The 26,117-nt window shown below is 43.6% G+C and overlaps 1 protein-coding gene across 22 annotated transcripts in view; it reads right to left on the bottom strand.

The window, feature by feature from the left end:
- Neb (nebulin) overlaps positions 1 to 26,117 on the bottom strand; it is a 184,403-nt gene that overhangs the window by 122,182 nt on the left and 36,104 nt on the right. For all 22 annotated transcript variants that reach the window (XM_075985243.1, XM_075985221.1, XM_075985227.1 and 19 more), the window contains exons 28-47: positions 24,578 to 24,775; positions 22,347 to 22,454; positions 20,029 to 20,127; positions 19,164 to 19,268; positions 18,976 to 19,083; positions 17,138 to 17,449; positions 16,852 to 17,058; positions 15,929 to 16,033; positions 15,146 to 15,253; positions 12,993 to 13,304; positions 11,684 to 11,890; positions 9,620 to 9,724; positions 7,741 to 7,848; positions 6,593 to 6,904; positions 5,766 to 5,972; positions 5,235 to 5,339; positions 4,972 to 5,079; positions 4,113 to 4,424; positions 2,792 to 2,998; positions 1,610 to 1,714 (exon numbers count right to left, since the gene is read on the bottom strand). In XM_075985243.1, the coding sequence (XP_075841358.1) occupies positions 1,610 to 1,714; positions 2,792 to 2,998; positions 4,113 to 4,424; positions 4,972 to 5,079; positions 5,235 to 5,339; positions 5,766 to 5,972; positions 6,593 to 6,904; positions 7,741 to 7,848; positions 9,620 to 9,724; positions 11,684 to 11,890; positions 12,993 to 13,304; positions 15,146 to 15,253; positions 15,929 to 16,033; positions 16,852 to 17,058; positions 17,138 to 17,449; positions 18,976 to 19,083; positions 19,164 to 19,268; positions 20,029 to 20,127; positions 22,347 to 22,454; positions 24,578 to 24,775 (3,438 nt within the window). The remainder of the gene's footprint in view (positions 1 to 1,609; positions 1,715 to 2,791; positions 2,999 to 4,112; positions 4,425 to 4,971; positions 5,080 to 5,234; positions 5,340 to 5,765; positions 5,973 to 6,592; positions 6,905 to 7,740; positions 7,849 to 9,619; positions 9,725 to 11,683; positions 11,891 to 12,992; positions 13,305 to 15,145; positions 15,254 to 15,928; positions 16,034 to 16,851; positions 17,059 to 17,137; positions 17,450 to 18,975; positions 19,084 to 19,163; positions 19,269 to 20,028; positions 20,128 to 22,346; positions 22,455 to 24,577; positions 24,776 to 26,117) is intronic.

The raw sequence follows: 26,117 nt of genomic DNA, 5'->3' as shown, positions 1-26,117 counted from the left end.
CAGCACTCGGGAGGCAGAGGCAGGCGGATCTCTGGGAGTTCGAGGCCAGCCTGGTCTACAAGAGCTAGTTCCTGGACGGGCACCAAAGCTACAGAGAAACCCTGTCTCAAAAAACCAAAAAATAAAGTAAAATAAAATAAAGTAATTACTGGAGTTCAAATGTGCTTTTAGTATATCATTACAAAAGGAAAGGTCCCTTGTGCAGCTGAGGATAGGGAACCTGAAATGACCCTATCCTAGAGCAATACTGACGAATATCTTGCATATCATCATAGAACCTTCATCTGGTGATGGATGGAGATAGAGACAGAGACCCACACTGGAGCACTGGACTGAGCTCCCAAGGTCCCAATGAGGAGCAGAAGGAGGGAGAAGATGAGCAAGGAAGTTGGGACCACGAGGGGTGCACCCACCCACTGAGACAGTGGAGCTGATCTACTGGGAGCTCATCAAGGCCAGCTGGACTGTAACCGAAAAAGCATGGGATAAAACTGGACTCTCGGAACATGGCGAACAATGAGGGCTGATGAGACGCCAAGGACAATGACACGGGGTTTTGATCCTACTTAATGTGCTGGCTTGGTGGGAGCCTAGCCAGTTTGGATGTTCACCTTCCTAGACATGGACGGAGCGGGGAGGACCTAGGACGTACCACAGGGCAGGGAACCCTGACTGCTCTTTGGACTGGAGAGGGAGGGGGAGAGGAGTGGGAGGAAGGGGAGAGGGGTGGGAGGAGGGGGAGAAGAGTGGGAGGAGGGGGAGGGAAATGGGAGGCTGGGAGGAGGTGGAAATTTATTTATTTTTTTTATTCTCCTTTTATCAATAAAAAAAAAGAAAAAAAAAAAGGAAAGGTCCTGATTGCTGTGAGGTTGAAAAGATTTCGTGAAGATGATAAAGCTCAGCCAACTCCTCCTTGCTCATTAGAAGCAAAGAAAGACTACACACCAGCCATCTTCACGTGCCAAAAGAGCACCCCAGTTTTACAATGGCCTCTTTTACTTATATAAATAGTTGCATGAATTCCACAGTCAAATAAAAAACACCAGCAATTCCAAATCTCTGTGGAATTCAAACAAAGCAGAGGAAAAAGCCGCTCATCTTGGAGGAGTTCCAGCAACCAGGGACAGCAAAAGAAGGAAATGAAATTAAACATCAAATGCTTTTTCTAGCAACAGTTTCACGTGCCTTATTGTAGGGCTTGTCCCAGTTTGTTCAAAACATTCATTTTTCTTTCTTTCTTTCTATTGTTTTAACCCTTTTAAAGGATCGTCTCCACAGCTTAGTGGAGGGTTTTCAAAGTCAGGGGTTCTCTTCCGGCTCCCAACCTTTCTCTTCTTGCCAAGTCTGAGTTCAAGGGGGGCTGTCCCCAAATGAAATCCAACAGTTCTTCAAAACCACAGCTGTTGTTTCAGCCGTCATTAACAGCCCCGCTCCAAATTTTAGCAGAGCAAAGATCAGGGAGGGAAAGACACTGATTGACTTTAACAAAGTGCAGTCTACTAGTTTTTAAGTGTTCTTTCTCATAAATTGAGACACCAGTGAGTTAATTTTTCTGTTACAGGTGGGAGCAGGCGACAAAGAAAGATGGCACCCGGGGTATTATACTTACATTGCTCATGTTAATTGCATTTGCTTTTGCCAAAACAATCTCGGGGATATCAGGCATGATGTGGACTTTGGTCTTGTCAGCTTCCCATGCTTGTCTATAGAGATGCTGGGGGGAAAGTACAAGGTGGTATTTTAAACTCTTTAAAAAGATCGCACTATACATATGCGCTTTATCGTGTGTATACGGGTCTCAGGATCTAAGAGAAAAATAACACGGAGAAGAAGGTGCAAGACAGAAAATCAAAGTGTCCCATCCCTCTGCCTTAAGCCTAGAGATGGACACTCCCTCCTGGAGCTTTCTAAGCATACTGTTTCAAAATAAAAGTAAAATCATAGAACATATAATATTTAGAGCTGGCTTTTTTTTGCCACAAAATATGGATCAGACATCTTGGAACCTTCTGAAAAGAATTCTCTCCATTCTAGAAAACTGCAGAGGCATGATCCAACTGGTTTAATCAATTCTCCATTGACAGACATGAATCTGTAGTTTCCAGTCTGTTTCTAGTGCTTAAACATGTGCCGCTCAGGTTTCTAGTCCAGGGAGGACCCACTTTTGGTCATCTGCTCTTGGTCACTGGCCAAGGCTGTGTTGAATCTGCATTGCAGGTCCTTTACTTCGAGACCTCTCTCCTACAGGTATGTCATACTTAGCGTCACTTGTCAATATTTAAAATATTTCTAAGGTACTATCATTAAAAAAATTCCTGAGAGACTCAAATTCCATATTGACATCACTTTTCAGAACCTTTAACCTGTAAGAAACACACGCATGTGTCTTGGCACACACAGAGATTTCTGTAGGGTAAGGAACATGTTTTTTTCCCCACAAATATTGATAAAAATGTGACATTAATATGCACTTGCTCATAGATACAATGAATGACATAGCTCTGTCATATTGTCTGTGGCTAGTCTTTGTTTTAGCCCAGTGTTAGCCAGTAGAGTTTTCTGTGATGATAAAAATGTTTTGCATAAATCAATATGGTAGCCCCAAGCTCAACAGGGCCACTGAGTACCTGCAAACATGACAGTGTTAGAGGACTAATTTGTATTATATTGGGCTATAACACACATGCATGTGGCTTGTGATTTATAGGGCTGGTGGAGTTCTAGTAGAAGGGCGACAGCTAGTCCCTAGAATCTTTCTCAGCCAGACCAGCTCCACCACGGCAAGACTTACGTCATTCATGATTTTTGCGTTGTTCTGAGCCAAAACCATGTTCATCGAGTCCATCAACGTGGAGTACTTCAGAGTGTCTGGGTGTTGCCGGTACTTCTTTTCGCTGATAATCTCCATGGCTTTCTTGTTTTTCTCTGCTTCCAGGGAGCCCAATGGGAGCCATCCAATGCCCTTCATGAAGTCAGCATAGTCTGCCTTGTACTGATTCTACCGGAGAGGAAGAGAAAACAATGGTCAGAAGAGAGCAAGCATGCACGGATCACGAACGTGTATGCGACAGGCCTTCATTTCCTCTTGTTTTCAACCTGCAGCATATGAAACGCCAACCTTTTCCTCACATCTCCACACAAGAAATGACAAATGAGCAAAGGTCTTGCTGATTTGTTTTTCTTGACGCCTTCTTAAAGGGAACGTGTGAGGAACTACTAAATGGATACATCTGCCATATGATTCACTCTCCGGACTGATAAATTGGTCCAGATGCCCTCATGGATAGGTTAATTCTGAAAATCCAGGTTTCTGTCTCCAGCAGTAAGCGTTTGATCATCTACTATTGTTATGATTTCCTAATGCACACTAGAAACCTGTTAGCACTTGGTACAATTGTGTGGGGTTTCCCCCTCTGCTGAGACATGTCTCCCTGTAACTTGTGTGTGGTACTTTCATTTAGACATGGCTGTGTCTCCCTGGAAACTCATAGCCCAGGTTCCTAGTCCAATGAGAACTCTAGGCCTGGCTTGGTGTGGTCTGTGTTTATTTTTATAATGTATATTATTTGATAATGGCTCTGAAATCTTTCTCTCTGTCTTCCCTCTATCCGTTCCCAGGAATTCCTCAATCACCCCCTCCTCAACATTCCGTGGGCAGCACAGGCAACTGCAGGACAGAGGTGGTGGAGGAAAACTGGTCATAAGTGAAGCCAGGGCTTCCCGAGTACGGGCACCACAGACATACACCACCACGCTGGCCTTTCCCTTTCACCCTGCCACCAAGAGCCTTTCACACTTTTGGTTCCCTTTGCTAGGCTTATTTCCTTCAATGGGTGCTCTCGAAAACCAAATCAATTTACTGCTGCAGACCTCCACCTCCAACAACGACTACAGCCCCAAGAGTGAAAGATTAGATTTTAGTTTCTAGAACAGACTTTTCTTCCATTAAGAAAAAAATGAATTCAGCCCAAGGGGATGAATAAGACCCCTCCCTCTTCAGGAAACAGCATGTGGATTTATTTCAGGATTTTTGAGATGTCATGATGTAGGTTACCCACGAGCTGTTTATGGCGTGGGTAATGGCTCTACAAACGGGCATCACTCTCACGTACATCGCTTTGAATCTGCATCATATTCTTGGCCAACTCAAAGCCCATGGCATCCGGAAGCATGTTGTAGGTGTGGATTATATTCCTGTAGTTGGCGTTGGTGGCCACTTCCTGGGACTTCTTGGCTGCCACCACGCTGAACATGTCCACCGGGGTGTGGAAGGACGTCTTGGATTTCTCGTAGCCCTTCTTGTACTCCCGGTCTGACTGCATCTTGGCCACTTGCATGAAGTGCACCAACTTGGGGTCGTCTTCCAGGCTGCGGAAGCCAATGTGCTTCCCTTTGGCTTGCTCGTAAGCCTGCTTGTACTTGTACTGCGGACAGACAAGAGATATGGCGATGATTCAAATGGTTCAGGTAAGAGAACAGAATGTGATTCACTGGGTGCTCCTAACTTCGGTGTAGGTAAAGAAAGTTAGAGCTTCCTATATTGAGACAGAGATGGGGAGCAGAGCCAAGAAGCAATGGCTCTGTACTTCAAATGTTGGGAAGGAATCTCAGAAGCAGTGTCTTGGTCCTCAATCCCTCACTGTGTCAACACAGAGGACTGCAAATCCTTAGTATATCTTTAGGATGAGAGCTGGCTATGGACTTCATAGGTAAAGCACATAGATCACACCCTTAAATTTCTTAAAATTGTCTTTTGAATTCAAATACTAAGCATAACTTATTTTAATAAGACCTTATCATTTTTACCTTGAACAATGAGCAAAATGATTAGAGGGTATCTGGCCTGCGTGAAGGGAAGCATCTTGGGGTAGTGTGTCCAGCCAGTGAGCTGACCCTACCTCACAGTCAGGCATAAGCCTGGCTTGTCTGCACCTTCACTCACGCTGAACATGTTCCCGTGGCAGGACTTACATCACTGGCAATGTCTCTAGAGGCCTTTGCAGCCTTTATTGAGATGGCGTCAGGCTTCAGGTCATAGCCTTTCTTCTTCTCTTCTTCCCAGCCAGCTTTGTAGAGTTTCTAAGCCAGGAACCAGAGAAACAACAGGGAAGTGGGACTTCAGTTAAAACAGAGCTCCCGATTCTAACACGGCGGGCACATAAAAGACAGACATCCCACAAGCGTTAGCTCCCTTCAGCATCCTCCCCCAATTTCTTTGCAAAGGATAAACTTACATCACTCATGGTGATCTGGTTCACTCTGGAGAGCAAGATGTCTGGAGTATCAGGCATGACGTGAATGGTGGTCTTGTCTTTGTTCCACTTCTCCGTGTACAGCCTCTGTAAAGAGAAGGTCGGCACATGACACTACAGTGGAACAGGTTTGTAATAATGGGAGAAGGAGGAAGGCATGGTGGACGAGGCTAAGCCTGATGATGAGAAAAATTATCATTAGACAAGAGAGCCCTTCTCCTGATGGGCACCATCCTGTCCACTTTACAGTCAGGTGGAATCTGGGCAAAGTGTCAATAAAAGCTCTCTAGAAGCTGAAATCCATAACATTCTTTAAAAATGTGTGTGCATGTATTTATATATACATATATATACATATATACATACATAAATATATATATACATACATACACACACATGCATACACACACACACAACACCTATTCCTTCCCCCTAACCATGAGACAAAAGCGCTAAAGACTCACAAAGGGCCCTTCGGGCTTCTCAGGTTGAGGCTGGCCCCTGGGCTCTTACCTTATCCATAGTCAACTTGTTGCTTTTGTTAAGTGCCTGCTCCATGGTGTCCATGGCGTATGTGAACTTCAGCTTCTCGGGGTGCTGGCGATACTTCCTCTCACTCAGAATCTCTCCAGCCTTCTTTGCCTTCTCCACCTCCAAGGAGTCTATCGGAACCCAGCCGATACCTTTCATCCAGTTGGTGAAGTCAGATTTGTACAGATTCTTTATCACAAAGAAAGAAAGTTCATTTCAGAAAGCAAACCTTGGGTTTCTTTGGTTATAAGACGTATTATCACAAAGAGAAGGGAACGCCTAGCATTTACTCATTATGGTTTTTTAGAAAAAAGTGGTTATGGAAGTGATTGCATTCACGGTGGTTTTAACTGGAAATCCTAACATAACAATTTGTTTTAAAACTAATTTTCTTAGCCAGGCAGGATGATACACAGCTATAATCCTAGTACTCACAAAGCTAAGATGGGATTGTGGGTTCAAAATCAGCCTGGACTACATGGTGGGCTAAACTGAAAACAATTAGGTAAGACTAAATTGAAAACAAACAAAACAAAGCAAAAACAAACAGCAACAACAAAACAGGGTGAAATTTTAAAAATTGCATTGGAAAGATTATAGTGTATCTTAGTTTTTTCACAGACTACATCGTAGGTGGTCTAACATACACACAATGTTTGTACAACGATGGGTCATTATAGTTACATGAATGAAAGTCTCTCACTCCCTGGGTCAGGTGTAAGATGAAGATATCTCTGGTGACCCTGGTTCTTCCCCCACACCCATGGAAACAGAAAACTAAGCACCCCAGCTAACGGACTGGCACATACATCACTCTGAATTTGCATGGCGTTCCTGGAGTGCTCCACATTCAAGGCGTCGGGCAGGAGGGTATAGTTGTGGTAGGGTTGTCTGTAGTTGGCGTTGGTCGCAACTTCCTGAGACTTCTTGGCTGCGGTCACACTGAACATATCCAGAGGTGTGTGGTACCGGGTCTTGCTGGCCTCGTAGCCCTTCTTATACTCGCGATCTGATTGTATTTTGGCCACATTCATGTAGTGAACCAGTTTAGGGTCATCCTGAAGACTGAGAAAGCCGATTTGCTTGCCTCTGGATTTCTCATAGGCCTCCTTGTATTTGCACTATTTGGAAGAGAGGGCCAGACAGAAGTTTGACAGAAATCAAATTTATTTAACAATCTATACAAAGGCCAAGTTTAGTCTGAATTTGACAATACCCAAGATATTTTTAGTATTTTAATATACAACTTGCAAAATATTTCTAATGGATGACTGTAAGACTTGTTCTGAGAATAATAAATAATAATTTGCAATTTATATCTAGATTGTCCATTAGTAGATTCTTTGAATGTGCCCAAAGGTTCCTGACAAGTTTATTTCTTAAGCAGTTGTATATTTCTACCTCACTTCCATTAGTAATTTAGACTACCTTTAAAGAGTATTTATGGACTCAGGACTCCATTTCAGCAAAACTCTACTCCAAATTAAAGTATTGGCCTTAAAATGAATGAATTCTTACTCTATTATGATAATTACATCAAGTCAACCAGGATATATAATTTAAAAACAATTAAAACATTGTTATCTAACCTACAATGCTTCCCAGTTTCTCTTGTTTCACTGGATTTGTTTCTTGTGTAAATAAATTGTCAAATTAAAACAGTATATTCTTTTGAAATGTTTGGAGACTTTATCTTGACAAAATCTAAATAAAAAAATTTAAGCTCACGGTGAAGACAGTAAGACTTTCAAATTTTCCACAACTAAAAAGAAAATGTATCTGTAAATTTTTAATGAAGTTTTAAAAAAATATTTTCAGTGAAGTAATGAGAAAATATCCTTTGGCACTCATGAAATAAGGAAATTCTCCTATATTGTAATCTTCTCGTGTGTTTCCCTCTATAATCAAGATTTCAAGCACAATATGCAGATTATAAAATATGCATGGGTTTCCTTACATCACTAGCAATGTTCCTTGAACTTTTGGCGGCAACAATGGGAATGGCATCTGGTCTCAAGTCGTAACCCTTGGCGAGGGTTTTCTTCCAGTCTGCTTTGTAGTGAGCCTGTGGGAAAGAAAGGGGTTATCATTTGACATGGTTAAAAGATAACTGGAAACCGGACAAAAAAACGTCTTTTCCCAGACATCTACATTCCCTGCTATGTAGAGAACCTGCAGCTACGTGATTGGCTCATCACCTGTGTGCCTGCTACAAAATCTAATTCAACAAGAAAAATGTAAAACCACCAAGCAATACATGGTGTAATCTCAAGTCATGACAGAATGTCTGTTTGTGCGACAGAGCAACGGAAGGGGCGAATGCAGGACAACAAAACCTTCTCACAAATTCCTGTGTTTTTATTCTCTCATTTGAGAACATCGTATTTGTGACAAACTTCTCATAATAAAGCATTTCAAAGTAAGAGAAAGTCGTTGTTATCAAAAAATTAAAATTAAGATACAGTACCAATCCTGTAGCTTTCATTGTTAAAATGCTTTTATTTATTCATTTTTAAATATTTATTTATTTATTATGTATACAGTATTCTGTCTGCATGTATGCCTGCAGGCCAGAAGAGGGCACCAGACCTCATTACAGATGGTTGTGAGCCACCATGTGGTTGCTGGGAATTGAACTCAGGACCTTTGGAAGAGCAGACAATGCTCTTAATCACAGAGCCATCTCTCCAGCCCCCGTTAAAATGCTTTTAATGCTGTAGTACAAGAGAAAAGTTTTTTTTTTTCGAGACAGGGTTTCTCTGTGGTTTTGGAGCCTGTCCTAGAACTAGCTCTTGTAGACCAGGCTGGTCTCGAACTCAGAGAGATCTGCCTGCCTCTGCCTCCCAAGTGCTGGGATTAAAGGCATGCGCCACCACTGTCCGGCCTACAAGAGAAAAGTTTAAGTGGCCCAAAATCATAGAGATGATTACCAAAGAAACCGTGCACATTCAGAAGATAAAAGAGTACCTAAATATTAATGTTGAGAATAATAACTAAGCTTTTTTTTTTTAAAGTTACACTGTCATTAAGACAGGAGCATTTGCTGGGCATGGTGGCAGAGGCAGATAGACCTTTATGAGTTCCAGGCCATCTTGGTCTACATAGGGAGTTCTAGGCTAGCGAGGGTTACATAATGAGAATCCTGTCCAAAAATAGATAAAATAAATAAACATATTTTTCAGGTTTAATTCTATTTTAAAATTAGAATCCAAATGTTAGATTTATTTATTTGATTTGCTTTTTGTTTTATTTTATTTTTGAGACGAGGTCCCACTATGTTGCCTGCGTTGGGCTCAAACTCCTGATTGTTATCCTCAATGTCAAGGGCCAGTGTCCCAAGCTCCTAATATTACAAGCACATTATAAACTCCTGTCTTTATAAATCCTGGTTTAAACATAGTAACCAATTACATGCCCAGACTACCTAATAACTAGTTTCTTTAAAAAGTTTCAACACTCACAGAGGGAACTGAGCTCTTTCAGAAGCTTTAATAAAGAGTTGAAACAAAATTGCACAGAAGAGACTATAAACCTGCTCTTTCCAGTCTTGGCTAGACTTTCTAATGTGTTTTGTTTTTAAATGGAATATTACTTTTCTGAACTGGTTTTACCATCTACTAGTGAGTCACAGCTCATAATTAAAAGGAGTATACATTAAGTAAAATTTTGTAGTGACCCCCAATTCCTCTGTTGCCTGTATAAGGGTCCCCTCTGGGTGCTCAAATGGTCTACATTTGGTTTGTTCTCCTTGAATGGCTCAGTAAAAGAACTACCCAGAATTGGGAAAGGGACGCCCCTATAAGAGATGTTAGACCGGCACCAGGTTAGATACTCACGTCACTCATATTGATGGCATTGACCTTGGCTTGAATAAACTGAGGCAACTCGGGGTCCATCGTGTACTTATGCTTTAGTTTCTCGCCCTCCACCTTGTAGTTCAGCTGCAAAGAAAGAAGCACGCAATGTTATGAGCTGACACGGTAGGAGCTTGATCCTGTAGCCGTGACTTTAAAGGGAAGGCTGTCCTTGGTGTTCCCCAAACACAAGACAAATGCATACAACACTACAGCTAGGGAGCCGGAGTAGGTATATTTGTGCTTTTACCTCACCAGGTAAAGTGATAGGTTCTGTGTTTAAGGTGGAAAAAAAAAAGTCAGAGATCTCCTCTTGGAGCTTATAGTTTAATAGAGGAGGCATGTATTTGCATAAACATGTAAACTATAAACTACAGCTAAACTGGCAAAATGTTGAAAATACAACCATACCAGAAAAACTTGGACAATAATGAAGGCAGAGGTAGCATGTGTACTCAGACTTGGGTAGAAGGGAGCATTCTGGGAAGAAGAGCAGTGTTTAGGACTCAAAGCAAGAAATGGCCTGGCCACATGGAGGAGTTCAGGGCAATTGGAAGTAGGATTAGATAGAGAGAGCAATCCATGGGACAGAGATCTCTTCACTCGAGGTAATGAGTTTGAATTTTAATTTCATCCCCAAGGGGATCCCAGACAATGAGACTAAGTCATTGCAGTCATCCACACGAGAGACAAGGAACTCTGCCTGGTGACAGTACAAAGACAAGCCCTGCAGCAAACTGGCTACTTAGGACAAGGACACAGGCTTGGCAGAGATATAGGCTATGGGGAGGGCAGGGAGGGAGTCACATCCAAAATCACCACCACAGTTCTGACTGGAGTATCTAGGTTTGTGCTGATGGGATTTGACCTTGGGATTTGATATGTCCTTCTGTATATGTGTTGCTGCTTTTATTGGATAATGAATAAAGCTGTTTTGGCCAATGGCTTAGCAGAGTAAAGTCAGGTAGGAAATCCAAACAAAGATATAGAGAGAGAGCAGGAGGAGTCAAAGAGACACCATGTAACTGCTGAAGGAGAAGGATACCAGAATCTTACCTGTAAGCCACAGCCTTGTGATGATACACAGAATTAATAGAAATGGGTTAATTTAAGATGTAAGAGCTAGCTAGGAATATGCCTAAGCTATTGGACTATAGTATTATAATTTAGTTTCTATGTGATTGCTTGGGTCTGGGCGTCCAGGAAACAAAAGAGCAGTCTCTACTGGGATTTCTTCAGATGGAGCAGACAGAACAGTGAGTACCATTTTCCTAGGCAGCTCCCTTACAACCAGGAATGACACTGTCCTCAGCACAAGGGAATCCCTGGCATTTATGAGCACTGAAGTACAACGTATCCTTAAACACTGCAGTAACAGAAGAGCTGCGATTACCCTGAAGGGACAAGACCCACAGATGACCCACAGGTCCAAGGCAAGTCAAAAAGCTCTCTACTTTCTAACCTCTGAGGCTAACACCAACATAGGCTTTGCTTTAAATGTTGCTTCTTTTTCTGGGAGCATTGTAAGTGAACCCTGGAAGTATGAGGTGATATGACACACTGGGCACTGGAAGAAAAGGTACTTGCTCTCAGAAACGAGGACAAGAGACATAAACTACTCTCTCTTCCCCAGAGGCCTCATTTGAAGAGCGCCTCCTAGAACGAGCTGTTCTACAAAAAGACTAGGACACTGTGCCCATTTCTCCACATAGCTGGTAGAACTACCGTGGAGCAACCAGACGCTTTTACAATTCAGACCAAGTTGACGAAGTTATTAGGAACACTCATGTCCTGTGTATAACGAGCAGATCATATGAATAGCACAGACTTTCTGTGTTGGGAAAAAATAGCAAACTTAGAAAGATCTTATCCCCCCCCCTTCAAGTTCAATATTGTTTCCAAAGTAGAATCTGCACCTTCACCTCTGAAAATGGTGTCTGTGTTAACCATAGATGCATCCTCCTATGCTGAGAGAAGGAGCATGGGGGAAGCGGCTTGGTTGCAGGGTTTACTCGGGGACTAAACCTTTAAAGGGGAACCTCTTACATCACTTAGCTGCTTGGTGTTCTGCTGAGCCAACACCATGCCCATGGCGTCAGGCACGCTAGTGAACTTGATGGTGTCCGGGTGTTGTCGGTACTTCCTCTCATTTAGTGCCTCGCCTGCCTTCTTGGCCTTCTCCACCTCCAGGGAGCCGATGGGGATCCACCCAATGCCCTTGAAGAAGTTGTTGTACTCATCTTTGTACACATTCTGCAGAAAGAATAAGCTCCTATGAGAAGGTAGCCTTGGGAATACTCAGGGAAACTTCTGGGAGCTGCAACGCTACACAAAAGAAATGAAAGCGATTATTTCTCCTGCGCTTGTATCTCATGTCATTCGGCTTATTACCAGGAGCTGGAAATGAGAAGAAGCAGATCAGCTGTGGGAGCGCATGATCCAACACACAAGGGAATCTAGGCCATGCACTTCCACGGCTGTTTGAATTCTGGTTTGTCGATTTTTGACCATCAATTGGGCTTTCTTTTTAATTTCACTGGAAACTTCGCAAGTCTGAGTTTCCCCCCACACTATCCAGCCAGGTTATTTCTGACCTTAGCTGGGTAGTGAGATTTTTTTCAAAGCCTGCTCAATAACAGAATACCAACCATTTCTTCCCCTGACAGAGAACAAGTATTACGGAACTCTGCAGAAAGAAATGCCCTGAATGTTAAACAGCTCCCTGGGAGGCTCTCTATGAATCACGCTGCAAGCAGAACCTTCCTGGTTTATTTGATATGACTCACGGCATGGATTTACATGGATGATGGGGTGACCTTGAGTTTAAAAAAGAAAAAAAATCCCTGAATTCTAAAAGCATTGGGAATTTAATTTCGCATCATCCAGTGATTACCACTGAAGTGGGCCCACGAAGGGGACCTCTGATTGAGAAGCAAAGTGCCCCATCTCATGAGAAGAACATGGTCCCATCTTCATTCATATGTCAACAGACACAATGCCAATACTTATAAGCATGGAAAGTCAGAAAAAACAATGTAGCTTCGGAAGTTTTTTAAATGAATGCCGCTTATTCTAATGTATATTTTTCAAGTACCTTATTGTGTTTTTTTGTTTGTTTGTTTGTTTTTTTAAAACGAGACAGGGTTTCTCTGTAGCTTTTGGTTCCTGTCCTGAAACTAGCTCTTGTAGTCCAGGCTGGCCTTGAACTCACAGAGATCCGCCTGCCTCTGCCTCCCGAGTGCTGGGATTAAAGGTGCGCGCCACCACCGCCCGGCTACCTTATTGTGTTTTTAAGCCAAACAAGATGAACGGAAATGATCAATGTCTTCGGGTCTGTTGGGTAACGCATACTTACGTCACTCTGGATTTGGTTAGCGTTCCTCGTGTGCTCGAGACTCAGGGCATCGGGCAGGTATGTGTAGTGGTGCAGAGGTTGTTTGTAGTTGACATTGGTGGCCACGTCCTGGGCCATCTTTGCGGCAGTGATGCTGACCATATCCCCAGGGGTATGGTAACTGGTTTTGGTGTTCTCGTAGTTTTTCTTGTATTCTCGGTCTGACTGCAACTTTGCCACATTCATATAATGGACCAACTTGGGGTCATCCTGCAGGCTTCTGAAACCAACGTGCTTGCCCTTTGACTTCTCGTAAGCTTCCTTGTATTTATACTGTGGAGACAGAACTTGGTTAGCCAAGTGCCATTTGGTACAAAAACGTTTTTCCACACACAAAGGTAAACAGAACATTATGACTTTCTGGATGAGTGTTCACGAAACACACACCTCATCTCATCCAGAAAAATCATACCAAAACCTAAACTCAGCTGGGACTTCAAGGCAATTCCATGATCAATTTAACAATTTCCACGCCCTTTGCTTGACTCCTACAGATGATTTGTATACAGAATTATTTTTTAAAATCTACCAGAATATGAACACACTATCTTCCAAACATAAGACTAATGTCTTTTGGCTACATAGGGATGTGGCCTTTTCTAATCCAGTTTGTGATTTCTGTTCATGGATGTGACTATCCGTGTAAGCAGTTGGGCCTTCATCCCCTCCCTCCATCCGCTGCACCCTCTGCAAGCTCGGGACTGAAGGAACCGCAAAGGAAGGCACTTTGGCAAAGCCAGGAACTGCTGGGGGGGGGGTTTCTCATCCATAAAAGCCCAACCCAAAGCAAATCTATTCAAGGTCTTTCACTGCCAGGGGGCCGTCATTGAGATGCAGATTGAGCTGCTCGGTAATAGCTCAGACCCTCGAAATTTATTCAAGAGAAATCAAATCTACCGAACCCTGCAAACACTGAGCACTGGTAGTGTAAATTCATAAGCGAGGACTTAGCAGGTGAGAGGGTTACCAAGGAATTACTTGATATATTAGAAAAGGCTCCAGTGGGAGGAAGGGACAGAATCACACTCCAGACTTTCACTTTTAATTTAAATCAGGAGTGCATCTGAGACTCATGTGTACTGTCTGCAAAGTCTGAAGGTGGCATTTTCAGTCCATCCCTGCCAGGAAAGCTGGAGTGACTTTATACTCTTCTCTTCTATGTGGATTGTATGCATGGTCGGTTTCTTCTCTTTTCTCAAGTCAAGATTGTAGCCCTGGGAATAGAGCATGACAGTGACCCCTGCAAGAAGCGAATGACTAAAAATGTGTTTTTAAAGACGAGAAGTATCTGTGTGCGCGTGCGCGTGCGCGCGCACGCACGCACGCACATGCATGTACGTGCATGTATTATAGATTGTGGTGGTTTGAAAGAAAACAGTTTATAGAGAGAGTGGCACTATTAGGAGATGTAACCTTGTTGGAAGAAGTGTGTCACTGTGGGGGCAGGCTTTGAGGTCTCTTTTGCTCAAGTTTCCCTCAGTGTGGCCATCAGTTGAGTTCCTGCGGCCTGCAAGATGTAGCACCTCATCTGCCTGCACACCACCATGCTCCCACCATGATGATAACAGACTGGACCTCTAAAACTGTAAGCAAGTCCACCCCAATTAAATGCTTTCTTTATAAGATCTGCTGTGGTCTTGGTGTCTCTTCACAACAATAAAAACCCTAAGACAGATGAAATGGCACCAACTGACTGAAATGATCACCATCATATCCTAAAAGAGGCAGGGGTCTTAGTTGGCTTAGGGAATGCCTGTTGATATGCAACATCCTCCATTCTTTTTAATGCAATTGTAATGCAGGCAGGCATCTGAACTTAACATGTTTCTGTCACTCATTTCATGCTCTCACTGGAAATAAATGCAAACTGTCAAGGAAATGGGTCAGCAAAGGGAATTTTCATCATGAGTTGGGGGAGAAAGCCACTGTTAGACTTCCGGCATTGCTAAGTGGAGTCATCTGAGAAAACAAATCCCAACAATGTTGAAATGGTGGCAGGTTTTCAAAACACCATTTTGAGGTGAGTTTGGGCATCATTACTTTATATGTACACCCAAGCAAGCGTGTATCCAGTTACTTAAAAAAAGAGGTAGTCACTTAAAATCTTTACTCACGTCACTGGCGATGTTTCTCGAGGACTTGGCCGATGTGATGGGAATGGCATCAGCCAGGACGTTGTTGCCTTTAGCTATTAAATCATGCCAGTCCCGTTTGTAACAGACCTGGGGCAGAAAAGCAAAAGGGAGTCAGCGCACTGTTTATCCATCCTCTCAGGAATCCCTCAGCCGCTGGCTTCTTTAGTTCCCTCGTGTATGTGAGATAAGGAACGCGTCGCATGTACCCTGCTACGAAGTCACATCAGCAAAGGGTCACATTTGAATCCAGCATGAAATCACGGGTCTCTCGCTGTTTGTTCACCTAAGTCTGGCCTTGGCAGATAAAGAAGAAGGATGCTTAAAAACCAGACTTGAAGAAGGGAGGAAATGAAACTATGAAGGATGGCCAAGGGGACACCAGGCAGCCATATTTACATACTTAAAAAATTTAAGGCTATTGTAAAAAAAAAAATGAAATCACTGAATTAGAATTTCATTCATTTTTGTTTTTGTCCTGCAGGATTATAATCCCGCTCCCTCTTTGTTGCCAACTGGAAAACAAAGCAGACGTTTTAGGGGAACATGCAATGTGCTCTATATAAGAGTGCTACACCCCATGAAGAGGGCCTTCCATGCCATGAGCCAACTTGAGTCAAGAGGCCACCATGCCGAGACGTGCTCTGCTGGGGACCCAAGAGTGGGAAGCTGACTTGGATAATCACCCAGATGCTTCTCCACTCCACAGATCTGTCTATTGCCACATCAGGTCTTCACACCCCGCCAGAGACCCACGCTACTCACATCACTTATGTTGTAAGCATTGCACTTGGCCTGGAGGAACTGTGGGAGGTCGGGATTCAAAGTGTACTTATGCTTCACGTCCTCTCCTTTCGCTTTGTATAAGATCTGCAATACACAGACACAAGAATAAAGCCCCTTCCACACCAGGCTGAAGGGAAAAGGCCTTACCTGCCCACTGAAAGGACTGGCTCTTTGTAGAGTCTTTGGTCTCCTCCTCTTTCCTGTACGGATCTTGCTATGTGGCCTAGGCTGGCCTAAATCTTTAGACCCTCATGTTCTGGGATGAAAGGTGTGTGCCACCACACCTGCCTTGGAATAAAACTTTTTGTATCAGTCAAAGGTATCCAATCAGGGGCCAGTAGGAAAGGGATTGGGAGGTGTAGGTTGGTTCTAAATACCATATATCCATGTATGGATAGTAAATAGAATATTTCTAAATGTATCCAGTAAGACAGTCTTCTAATGGCAGTGGAAAATGACAGTTTTTCTGGAGGACAGTTTTAAAATGTTAGTGCCTGGGGAATAAAAAGAAATGCCTAAGCTAAATTTTTAATTTTCTTTTTTATTTAACAATTTAAAATTTATTTGTTTTATGTGTGTAAGTGTCTTGTTTGCATGTATGCTTGTGTACCACATGCATGGTACTTGTTGGAGTCAGGAGCGGGCACTGGAGTTATGGATAGTTGTGAGCCACCATATGGGTGCTGGGAACCAAACAGGGGTCTCCTGCAAAAGCAGTCAGTGCTCTTCAACACCGAGCTATCTCTCCAGCCTCCAGAGTTTTAACATTGAATGCACAGAGTGCTCAACTAGTAGTGAAGGCATTGGCATAAGAGTAAGCACATCAGGTAGGCACTCACCCCTTAAAAAGTACCCCTCCCCCCCCACACACAAACACACAAACCCTCTTCCTCTGTACTCACATCACTGACTTGCTGCGTGTTCTGCTTGGCTTGTACCATCACTGGGGAGTCCACGATGCTGGTGAACTTGAGCGTGTCTGGATGCTGCCTGTATTTCTTCTCACTCAGGGCATCACCTGCCTTTTTCACCTTTTCCTGGTCGAGACTTCCAATCGGTATCCAGCCAATGCCCTTCATCCAGTTATTATAGTCTTCCTTGTACGCATTCTGCAGTGACAGAGAGGAGGAGTGAGAGCCAGGCCCATTCTGGGAGCCGAGGGGTTGACCTGGGGACCATGGCACTTACGTCACTCTGGATATGCATCATGTTCTTGGACAGCTCCAGGTCCATGGCATCCGGCAGGTAGGTGTAGTGGTGGAGAGAATGCTTGTAGTTCGTATTGCTGATTACATCCTGTGCCTTCTTAGCCGCCACAACATCGAACATATCGTGAGGGGTGTTGTACTTGGTCTTTGTCTTTTCGTAGTCTTTTTTATACTCCCGGTCTGACTGTATCTTGGCCACGTTCATGTAATGGACCAGTTTGGGATCATCTTGGAGACTTTGGAATCCAACCATTTTCCCTTTAGCCTTCTCATAATCTTTTTTGTAATGGACCTATTGCGAGTGAAGGGGGGGGCATATTTTGAAATGTTGCTGTGAAGATACTGAACAGTGAGGTCATACTTTGAAAGTTTTGAGTTTCCTAGACATTTCTGTATGCCCATAACAAGGGGATTGGTTCCAGGATCCCCACTTTGTGCTGACACAAAGCCCAACCCATACTCGAGTCTCTTATATGAGCCATAACCTTTGCACACTCTCGGCGTACACTTCAAATCATCTCTAGACTACTTATAATATCTAGTAAATTGTAACTGCTATATAAATGGTTTTGTGTCATTTTGAAGATATGACAAGGAAAAAGTCTTTAAGTGTTTAGTACAGATGTAATTTTAAAAGTCTTTCCAGTCCACAGGTATCTATGGATATGAAATCTGAGGATAGAAACTGTCAACTTCCTATGTAATATGGTAAAATAAAACACCACTTAGGAGCCTTGAGTGTCTATATCTACTTCTGCCACCCAAAAGAGATTGGGATCCAGCTTGTCACTGATGTGAACCCTAATTCATATCAATGACAAACTAATTCTTCACACTCTTTCCCCCCATAGACATAAGTAAATGCCATGAAAAGAAAAAGGAAGAATTTTCCATTCTTCACCAATTACACTCTGCTGCCAGGGCCCTGGAGCTGCTGAGGATTTGACAACTCTTAACTAAAAGACATTTTCAGAGTCCTTGATTATTGCAAAGGAAACCCAGAGCCAGTCATGGTGAATAGCATTTGGCTTTCAATTGTAGACAGAGGGGGACTGGGGATTCTTGGGGAGGCCTGCAGAGGATCCTGGGAAAGCCAGAGCACACAGGAGAGAGCACAGGAAGATGTGGGGCATGGGGTGGCTGGAGGGTCCACCAGGGTTTTTCAGAACAAGGGCATCTGGGTTTGGTTTTTTTCTTTCTTTTCTTTAAATATTTATTTATTATGTATACAATATTCTGTCTGTGTGTATGCCTGTAGGCCTGAAGAAGGCACCAAACCTCATTACAGATGGTTGTGAGCCACCATGTGGTTGCTGGGAATTGAACTCAGGATTTTTGGAAGAGCAGGCAATGCTCTTACCCTCTGAGCCATCTCTCCAGCTCCTGTTTTTTTTCTTTTAAAGCTGTATTGTAATTACAGTAGTGTAATAAAAATTTCATTTCAATCAGAAGTTGCACTTGAATTTCCCAGAGAAATAGATGTAATGGATGAAAAAGAGAAGAGAGGGAAAGAGGAGATCACATAAATTAATAAAGATTAGAGATAAAATTATTCCATCCAGAAGCTATTACAACTTGAATTTTTTCTTATGTTCTTATTAAAATAATGTGGATTTATGCAGAAATTTGCACAGTGATTTGAAATCTTCTTAGTAACTCACAAGTGGACAGTCATACCAGTTCCGACCTCCGAGAATACTAAGGTCTCTTTAGGGTTCTTTCTGTACAGAATCATTTCCAGTCAGGGACACCATATGTGCTGACTTCTGGGTACCCCACTAGGTCCTCTGTTATGCAGGTGACCATGGCTGGACTTACGTCGCTCGCAGCCTGCCGGGCAGCTTTGGCAGCTTTGATGGGAATCGCGTCGATTCTCAGGTCATACCCTTTCTTGCTTAAGTCTTTCAGGTCGGCTTTGTACATGCTCTGCAAGAGAAACACCCCATGAGCAGGACTGCGGAGCCATGTGAGTAAAGGCCGGGCGTGCAGGGCAGCGCTAGACGCACCTCACTGACGTTGTAGGCGTTCACTTTAGCCTGGATGAACTGCGGCAGGTCCGCGGGCAGGTTGTACTTATGCAGTATCTCCTCCCCTTTGGCTTTGTAAGCGATCTAGGAGAGGAGAAACCACGTGTACACCAAGTGTGGAGAGACAGTTAATGGCACTAGGGAACAATTTCAGGGTGGTGTGTCTGTCACAAGGTGATGCTAAGAAAGACACTCTCTGTTCTGTCCTGCCACGCATCAGCAAAAACCTCCGTACATTCTAGGACCCTGATGCAGCGGCACGGAGGCCGGTCTCATTGCATGCACACGGTTGGACAAGATTTCCGAGCACTGGCTAGGAATCTCTGGCTGTAGGTAGCAGGTGCCTGGAGGACCTCAAACCAGGGAAGTGAGTTGGTGGAAATGCTAACCTGCAGCCACTTCCCTGAGCCAGAGCAGGCTAGCGGGTCAGAACACAGCAATAATCTATTTAAGACTTGGTGGGGGTCTAAAGGGACTTGCAGGTGGTTTTGATTCTATATAGTTTCTCTTAGCCCCGACTTAAGATATAATCTCCACGGGACCCAGCACCTACATTCATTCTTTCTGGTCTTCCTAGAGATACCTTACCACAGTCAGTAAAAGAAGACCCTCTCACTGATCCCTCCGAGAGCCTTCCCTTAGTGGTAAAGGACTGCTGGTATAGAATACGCAATACTCTAAAGCCATGATTAGGTGAGCGTGGTATCATTGGGCAGCGGGAATTTACAGCTGGCCCCAAGAGGCCCTTCAGATGGTTAAACAGCTCCAGGTGACCAGTGCACTCAAGGGCAGGTTCCTTCATGTTGGTAAACAGTTACGAAAGCACACACAGGTGGACACTTACGTCGCTCCTCTGGGCCTGGTTAATTTTAGACTGCACTGTAATAGGAGCATCTTCAATTGAGGTGAATTTGAGCGTATCTGGATGCTGGCGGTATTTTTTCTAGGAGAATCAAAACGAGAAAAAAGAAATTAAAACTGATTCTTTACTATAGGCCCTGTAATGAGAATTCCTGGAGAGTTGCTTTGGAAAGACACAGAGGGGTTTTCTCAATTTTAAAGTCCTGGAGTCCCGATTACCTTGGATGGGAATGAATACCTACAAGATACAGAACTGAATGGTTTTAAATTGGTGTCATCATGGGCAGCGTGTGTGGAGGAGAGAGAGGCACAGCTCCCCGGAAGCATGTTTGCACTCCTCAGATGCCTTGCTTACGGTGTGAAAGAGGGGCTTTCTGTTGTGCTCAGCCAGAAACACCACAGAGGTCTCGGAGGGGTTAGCAGATAAACAAGCAAGACTATTTGGGCTGTTTTTTTTTTAAAAACAACAACAACAACAACAGGGTCTTAATGTAATATAGGGTTCGATCTCAGTGTGTACCCAAGGATGGTCCTGAACTCTTGACCCTCTTGTTTCTCTCTCACACACTAGAGTGACTTAACACAACCCTAACAACTTCATCAGCGGCTGGAGCAAAGGAGTTTTCTGGTTGAGGGATCAATTAGCAACAGCTAACGATTAATTAGGCAGAGAACATGTCTGCTTTGCAGCCTTATTGCGTATACATAGGCTTCTTATGTATGGGACACTGATGCGCTGGAAAAGAAGGAAAGAGGGCCTTTGGGAAGGCAGCCCCATGGGGGAGCTGACAAAATGTCACTCCTTCTATGCCTGTCTTCTCTGCCGATCTGCCCAGTCGCCATCCTTGGGGTATACCTGTACATTGCAACTTTTCCATATATTTTAACTCTGCTTTTTCAACTCCACACTTCTGAAAACTACCAGCACTGGAAGACACTTCCTGAAAGACCTCTGGGAAGGCAAAAATGCTTTCGCCCAAACCAGACAAAAGTGCACAGAAGCGAGAACACTTCTGGCTTGAGCATGGTTGCCGCGCACTGCGCCCCCGTGTCTGCGCTCTGTGCGCTGGCACCCAGTTTGCGAGCTTCGACCAAGGGAGCTGGAGGTTAAAATACACAAACACACACACACAGACAGACAGTGACATGGGTCATCCTTGAATTCCCCAAGAATGCCCCCTTTATTGTGTTCAGGGGCAGATTATATAGAGATAGCTACGCCCCAGCCCAACCCACCAGAAACCACTCTCCTGCCATCAGGAACTCCTGAAGGTCTCATGCTCAGAGCAGCTGTAGGCACTCAGATCAGGGGATTACAAGAAATTCAGGATCTGGGGTCTCACTGCTCCCAACACACGGTGACAGGCTGTACTTTGCACCTCTGTCCTTCACACCCTCCCCTTTCCCTGGTGATGCAGTCATGTGACAACAGTGTGTCTTCAGCTGTTGCTGGAGAGGGGACAGACACTGTGTCCATAGGAAGACGCTCAGGATGACCACTGCCTTTTCTCTAAGCCTGAGTGGCAATTTGTAACTATGCGAGAGCCATCAAGACTATAATCGAGGGCACAATTTTTAAAGAAGAACCTTCAACAACTACATTACGCAGAAGTACTCCAGGCTAGAAGCAAGCCACACCTCCACCAACAGGTCAAGAGGCCATTAACATGTGACATGTCTTTGCAGAGGAAGACCATGTAATTAAAAGATAAAGAAAAGGAATGAATTTTAGGTATAGGCAAAAGCATTGAAAGAAACAAAAGAAGCCTCAAAGAAATTTTCATAAAAGGTAAAACTACAGAGGCCAGAAGCGGTTCAGTACTGGCCTTGGGTTGACAGGCAGGGGTTCTTGGGGAAACTTCATGGAGCATAAGAAGCATTTAAAATTAATTTCTAAGGTGGGGTTCATGCCTGGAATCCTTATATCCAGAGGCTGAGGCAAGATCACCACCCACATGTTCAAGGCCAGCCTGGGTGACAATAAATCACCAGTCTGGATTACAGGGTGAGACTTTGTCTTAAAATAAAAACAAAAGTAGAAAAAGTATCCTGGTGGCAGCAAGTCCAAGACTGCAGGGGTTCTGTCTAAATCAGGTAAAATTCACATTGCGTGGATAAAGTCGCTCAGCTCTCTTTGGGTGTTTTACACGAATATAAAGGGGTATGAATATATTTCTGGATTGTTGGTGTTTTAAGAATCTCCGTCAGCAGCAATGGCCAGAAAGGGAGGTAGAAAGCGCACCTCCTGTGGCCCTGCATTTTAATGGGGGGCAGTCCCCTCTAGCACCCCAATGGCCATACCTCATTTAGAATGTCCGAGGCTCGCTTTGCCTTTTCCATCTCCAGGGACCCGAAGGGCACCCAGCCACAGCCCTTCATCCAGCTGTTGTAGTCCGCTTTGTACTCCACCTACAAGAAAGAGGAGCCATGTTTTCCTTCATTGTTCTTGTTACACCAACAACGGGCATTTTACTCAGGGTTTTAAAGATGTCTGAGCAGGCGTATTGCTCCACACATGAACGTATTTTTCGGTGATAGCTTGGAACACCTGGAGTATTGCTTTCTAATGGCCATGTCCTCCACTTCCCCCTTACGTTCAACTTAATTGAAATGTGTAGAATTTTGATATTAACCCAGAAAATGCTTGATTCCAGGCTGTATTTTAAAGAATAAATGGAATGATGATATTGGGACCATTGGCTGTAGAGGTTTGCGCCCTGGAATGTTAAGTGTTGTATCTCTGTGACCAAATTAGTCCGGAATTGATGACGCGTAATTGAAGGCAAATAATCCTGGTCATTTTCTAATAATGTTTGATGGTAGTTATTTGTCAAAGCCCTGGCACACACTGTCCTTCATGTATAGCGACCATCTTAGAAGGGCTTCTGCATTGGCCAACAAAGCACTTGTAAATAGTTCTTGTTAATTTGCTTAAGGAGAGAGCAATTATTTGGCACTGATATTATGTGGGGACAATCACCAGATGCCATTAAGATGGCGAGCTCTTTTAGTCATCGGACCATAGATGACACCCAAAATTTATCTCTAGAAATCAACTGAAAATTCTTGTTCTTTAGAATGGATCAAAAAAATAAATAAACTGAAGTAGAAAAAAACCCAATAAATCAACCTTGCCTCTGGGGACCTTCAAATAGAATTGTATAGCAGACACAGAGAAAAATTAAATAATTAAGAAACAAGATCCTGCATACAGTAACTGTCACTGGTAGTAAAGTGGAGATGAGAAAAAAAAAAAAATATATATATATATATATATATATATATTATCCTCATATATAGGACCTAACAAAATCAAACTATCACTCTGTATTTTGATAGTTTAATAGAAATTCCTGCCTGGAAATTGTCGGACTGCTTAGAAAATAGAACAAGTTAAAGTTTTACTCAAGGGTGCTAAGTTCATTCTGCTCACAGGTTAAAGCCCCTTCCTCTTGCCTTGGGATGGCAAACACTTGCAGAAACTGAATGATTTTGGCAGCTCTCAAAGGTCATCTTGCAGATCCTGGTCACCAAGGAAGGGATAATTTATTTGCTATCTTCGAGTGTTTGTGTATTTTAATTTCTTCCTGCAGACATGTCTGCGATGGAAATTCCCTGTGCCGAGCATGGGACTCAGAGACTGGCCTTAGATTGTTGCCCTGTTACCTGACCTATAAAAGTTGAACTTTCCAAAACATGAGCTTGGGTTTGTGCCTGGATGCTATCAAGCTGAGTTTGCCCTGTTTCTCCGACTGCCTGCTTGGTTCTGTGCTGACGGTAGGAGTGTAAATTATTCAGTCATTGGAAAAATAGTTTCGCAGAAAACTAAAAGGCTGTCATATGACCTAACGATTTGACTTCTGGGGTATCTACCCAAAAGAACTGAAATCAGACATTGACAGGACAATCGATTACTCATGGTCACATGAACAATTCTCAGTAGCCAAGAGAAGAGTGGATACACGAGACGTAGCATCCATTGATAAAGGAAGGCTGCTCAGCTTTCAAAAAGAAGAAAACTCTGACAAGAGCTGTAATAAATGTAACTGAGGACACTATGCTAAGGGAAAAAACTCAGTTTCCAAAGACAAATACTGTATAACTCCACACATGTGATGTGTCTACAATAGCCCAACTTATAGCAATAAATGGTTTCTGGGGGCTGGAAGAGGAGAGAAAGGGGGGTTTATTGCTTAATAGAGCCCTTTGACCTTCTGGACCATCTCGCTGGCCCTTAGCATCCATTTAAATACTCAAAACAACTTTTGATTTACTCCAGTTTAACAGCCAAGGACTCTCGGCTCGGCAAGGTTGCTAACGTTTCCAGAAGGAAATAGTAACAGCACACGCCAGACACAGGTGTCCAATCCCGAGGACACGCACTTCTAAGAACCAAGGGACCATTTCCCCTTGGGTCTCCTCCATGCTTCCTCACGAAAGGCAGATGCTTCAGAGAGGACTAAAGGTCAGGCTTGGGCAAGATCCTGTCTGGTCTCCCCTTCCAAAGAGGGGAAGAGAAGGCCGCTACTCACATCACTCTGCAACGCGTAGGCCTTCTTGGCAAGGTCCACGCTGACGCTGTCTGGTGGGTAGCTGTAGTTGTGTAAGACATGCTTGTAGTCCACGTCGCTGGCAATCTCCTGAGATTTCTTAGCTTGGGTGACTTGGAGCATATCAAGAGGGGCAGTGTAGATCGTTTTCGACTTCTCGTAGTCTTTACGGTATTCACGCTGGAAGAAGACAGCATTTAGTCCCTCTCATCCTTAATGAGTTCTTATGACAGTAAAGTGTAATTTAGAGTAATAGGTGCAAACATTTGAGTAATTATTTTGCCCCAAATTTGTTTTTATAACTTATATCATCAAGTTCCTCTAGAAAAAAAAATCATATATGAATCTTTCCAAATTTATTTTACTTTTCTCTTCTGACTTTTTAGACAGAGTCTTGCTTGTATGGCTCTGGCTGGCCTGGTACTATCTATGGAGCCCAGGCTGAAAATGAACTTACGGCAGTCCTCCTGCCTCAGTCTCCTGAGTGCTGGGATTACAAGCATGAACTACCACACCAGCTTCCAAAGTTTTTCAGCCAGAGAACAGCTATCTGTAAGCTCAGGGGACTTCACCTGCCTTCTTACATCTGGTAGGCTGTTATTTGCAGGGGATGAGTTTAAAAATTATAAAACCCAAGCCCTGAATGATGAACGGAAAGCTTGGGAATGCGCGGTGCCACGCAAGCGCCTGTTTAAAGCCTGTCCCGCAGGAAAGGGACGAACAAGGCGGTGCTGCGACAGCAGCTGCGGAGGGGGGTGGGGGGAGCGATTTGCTGGACTATTCAGAAGCTCGAGTTTATGTTCTCAGCAGCTGACACATATCAGCATCCATAAAACGCTGTCAAAACACACCACAGAAATCCTTGCGCCTTTGTGTTTATTGCCGAAGTATTATTCACAGTAGCCGGGAAAGGCAACTGCCCTAGCTGTCCATCAGCAGCCAAACGGATCCAGAAAACATGGTTCCTCTACACAATGGAATTTTATGTAGCCGGAAATAAAAATGAAATTAGGGCATTTGAAGAAAAATGGATACAAATGGAAATTGTTGTGAGGCCAAACAAGGCAGACTCAGAAAGGCAAACTCCATGTTTGGTCTTCTATGGTGCCTAAATTTAGACTTTGTGTGTGTGTGTGTGTGTGTGTGTGTGTTGGTATATAGGTCACAAACTTCAAAGGGGGTGAGAAAGAAGAAAAGTCCCTAAGGTAGATGGGAAACAGAGGCTAATGGAATACAGATGACAAGAAAAGGAGAGGGGGTGTGGCGGCTTGACAGAAAATGACCCCCATAGGTTCATAGGGAGTAGCACTATTAGGAGGTGTGACCTTATTGGAGTAGGTGTGGCTTGATAGAGGAAGTGTGTCACTACGGGGTTGGCTTTGAGGTCTCTTAACCTCAAGCTAGTTCATTTCCTGCTGCCTGCCAATCCAGATGTAGAACTCTCAGCTCCTTCTTTAGCACCAGGTCTGCCTGCATGTCGCCAGGCTTCCCGCCATGATGAGAATGGACTGAACCTCCGAAC

Source organism: Microtus pennsylvanicus, chromosome 9, assembly GCF_037038515.1.
Source record: "Microtus pennsylvanicus isolate mMicPen1 chromosome 9, mMicPen1.hap1, whole genome shotgun sequence".
Lineage (NCBI taxonomy): Eukaryota > Metazoa > Chordata > Mammalia > Rodentia > Cricetidae > Microtus > Microtus pennsylvanicus.
This window is presented reverse-complemented; position numbering and strand designations above follow the sequence as displayed.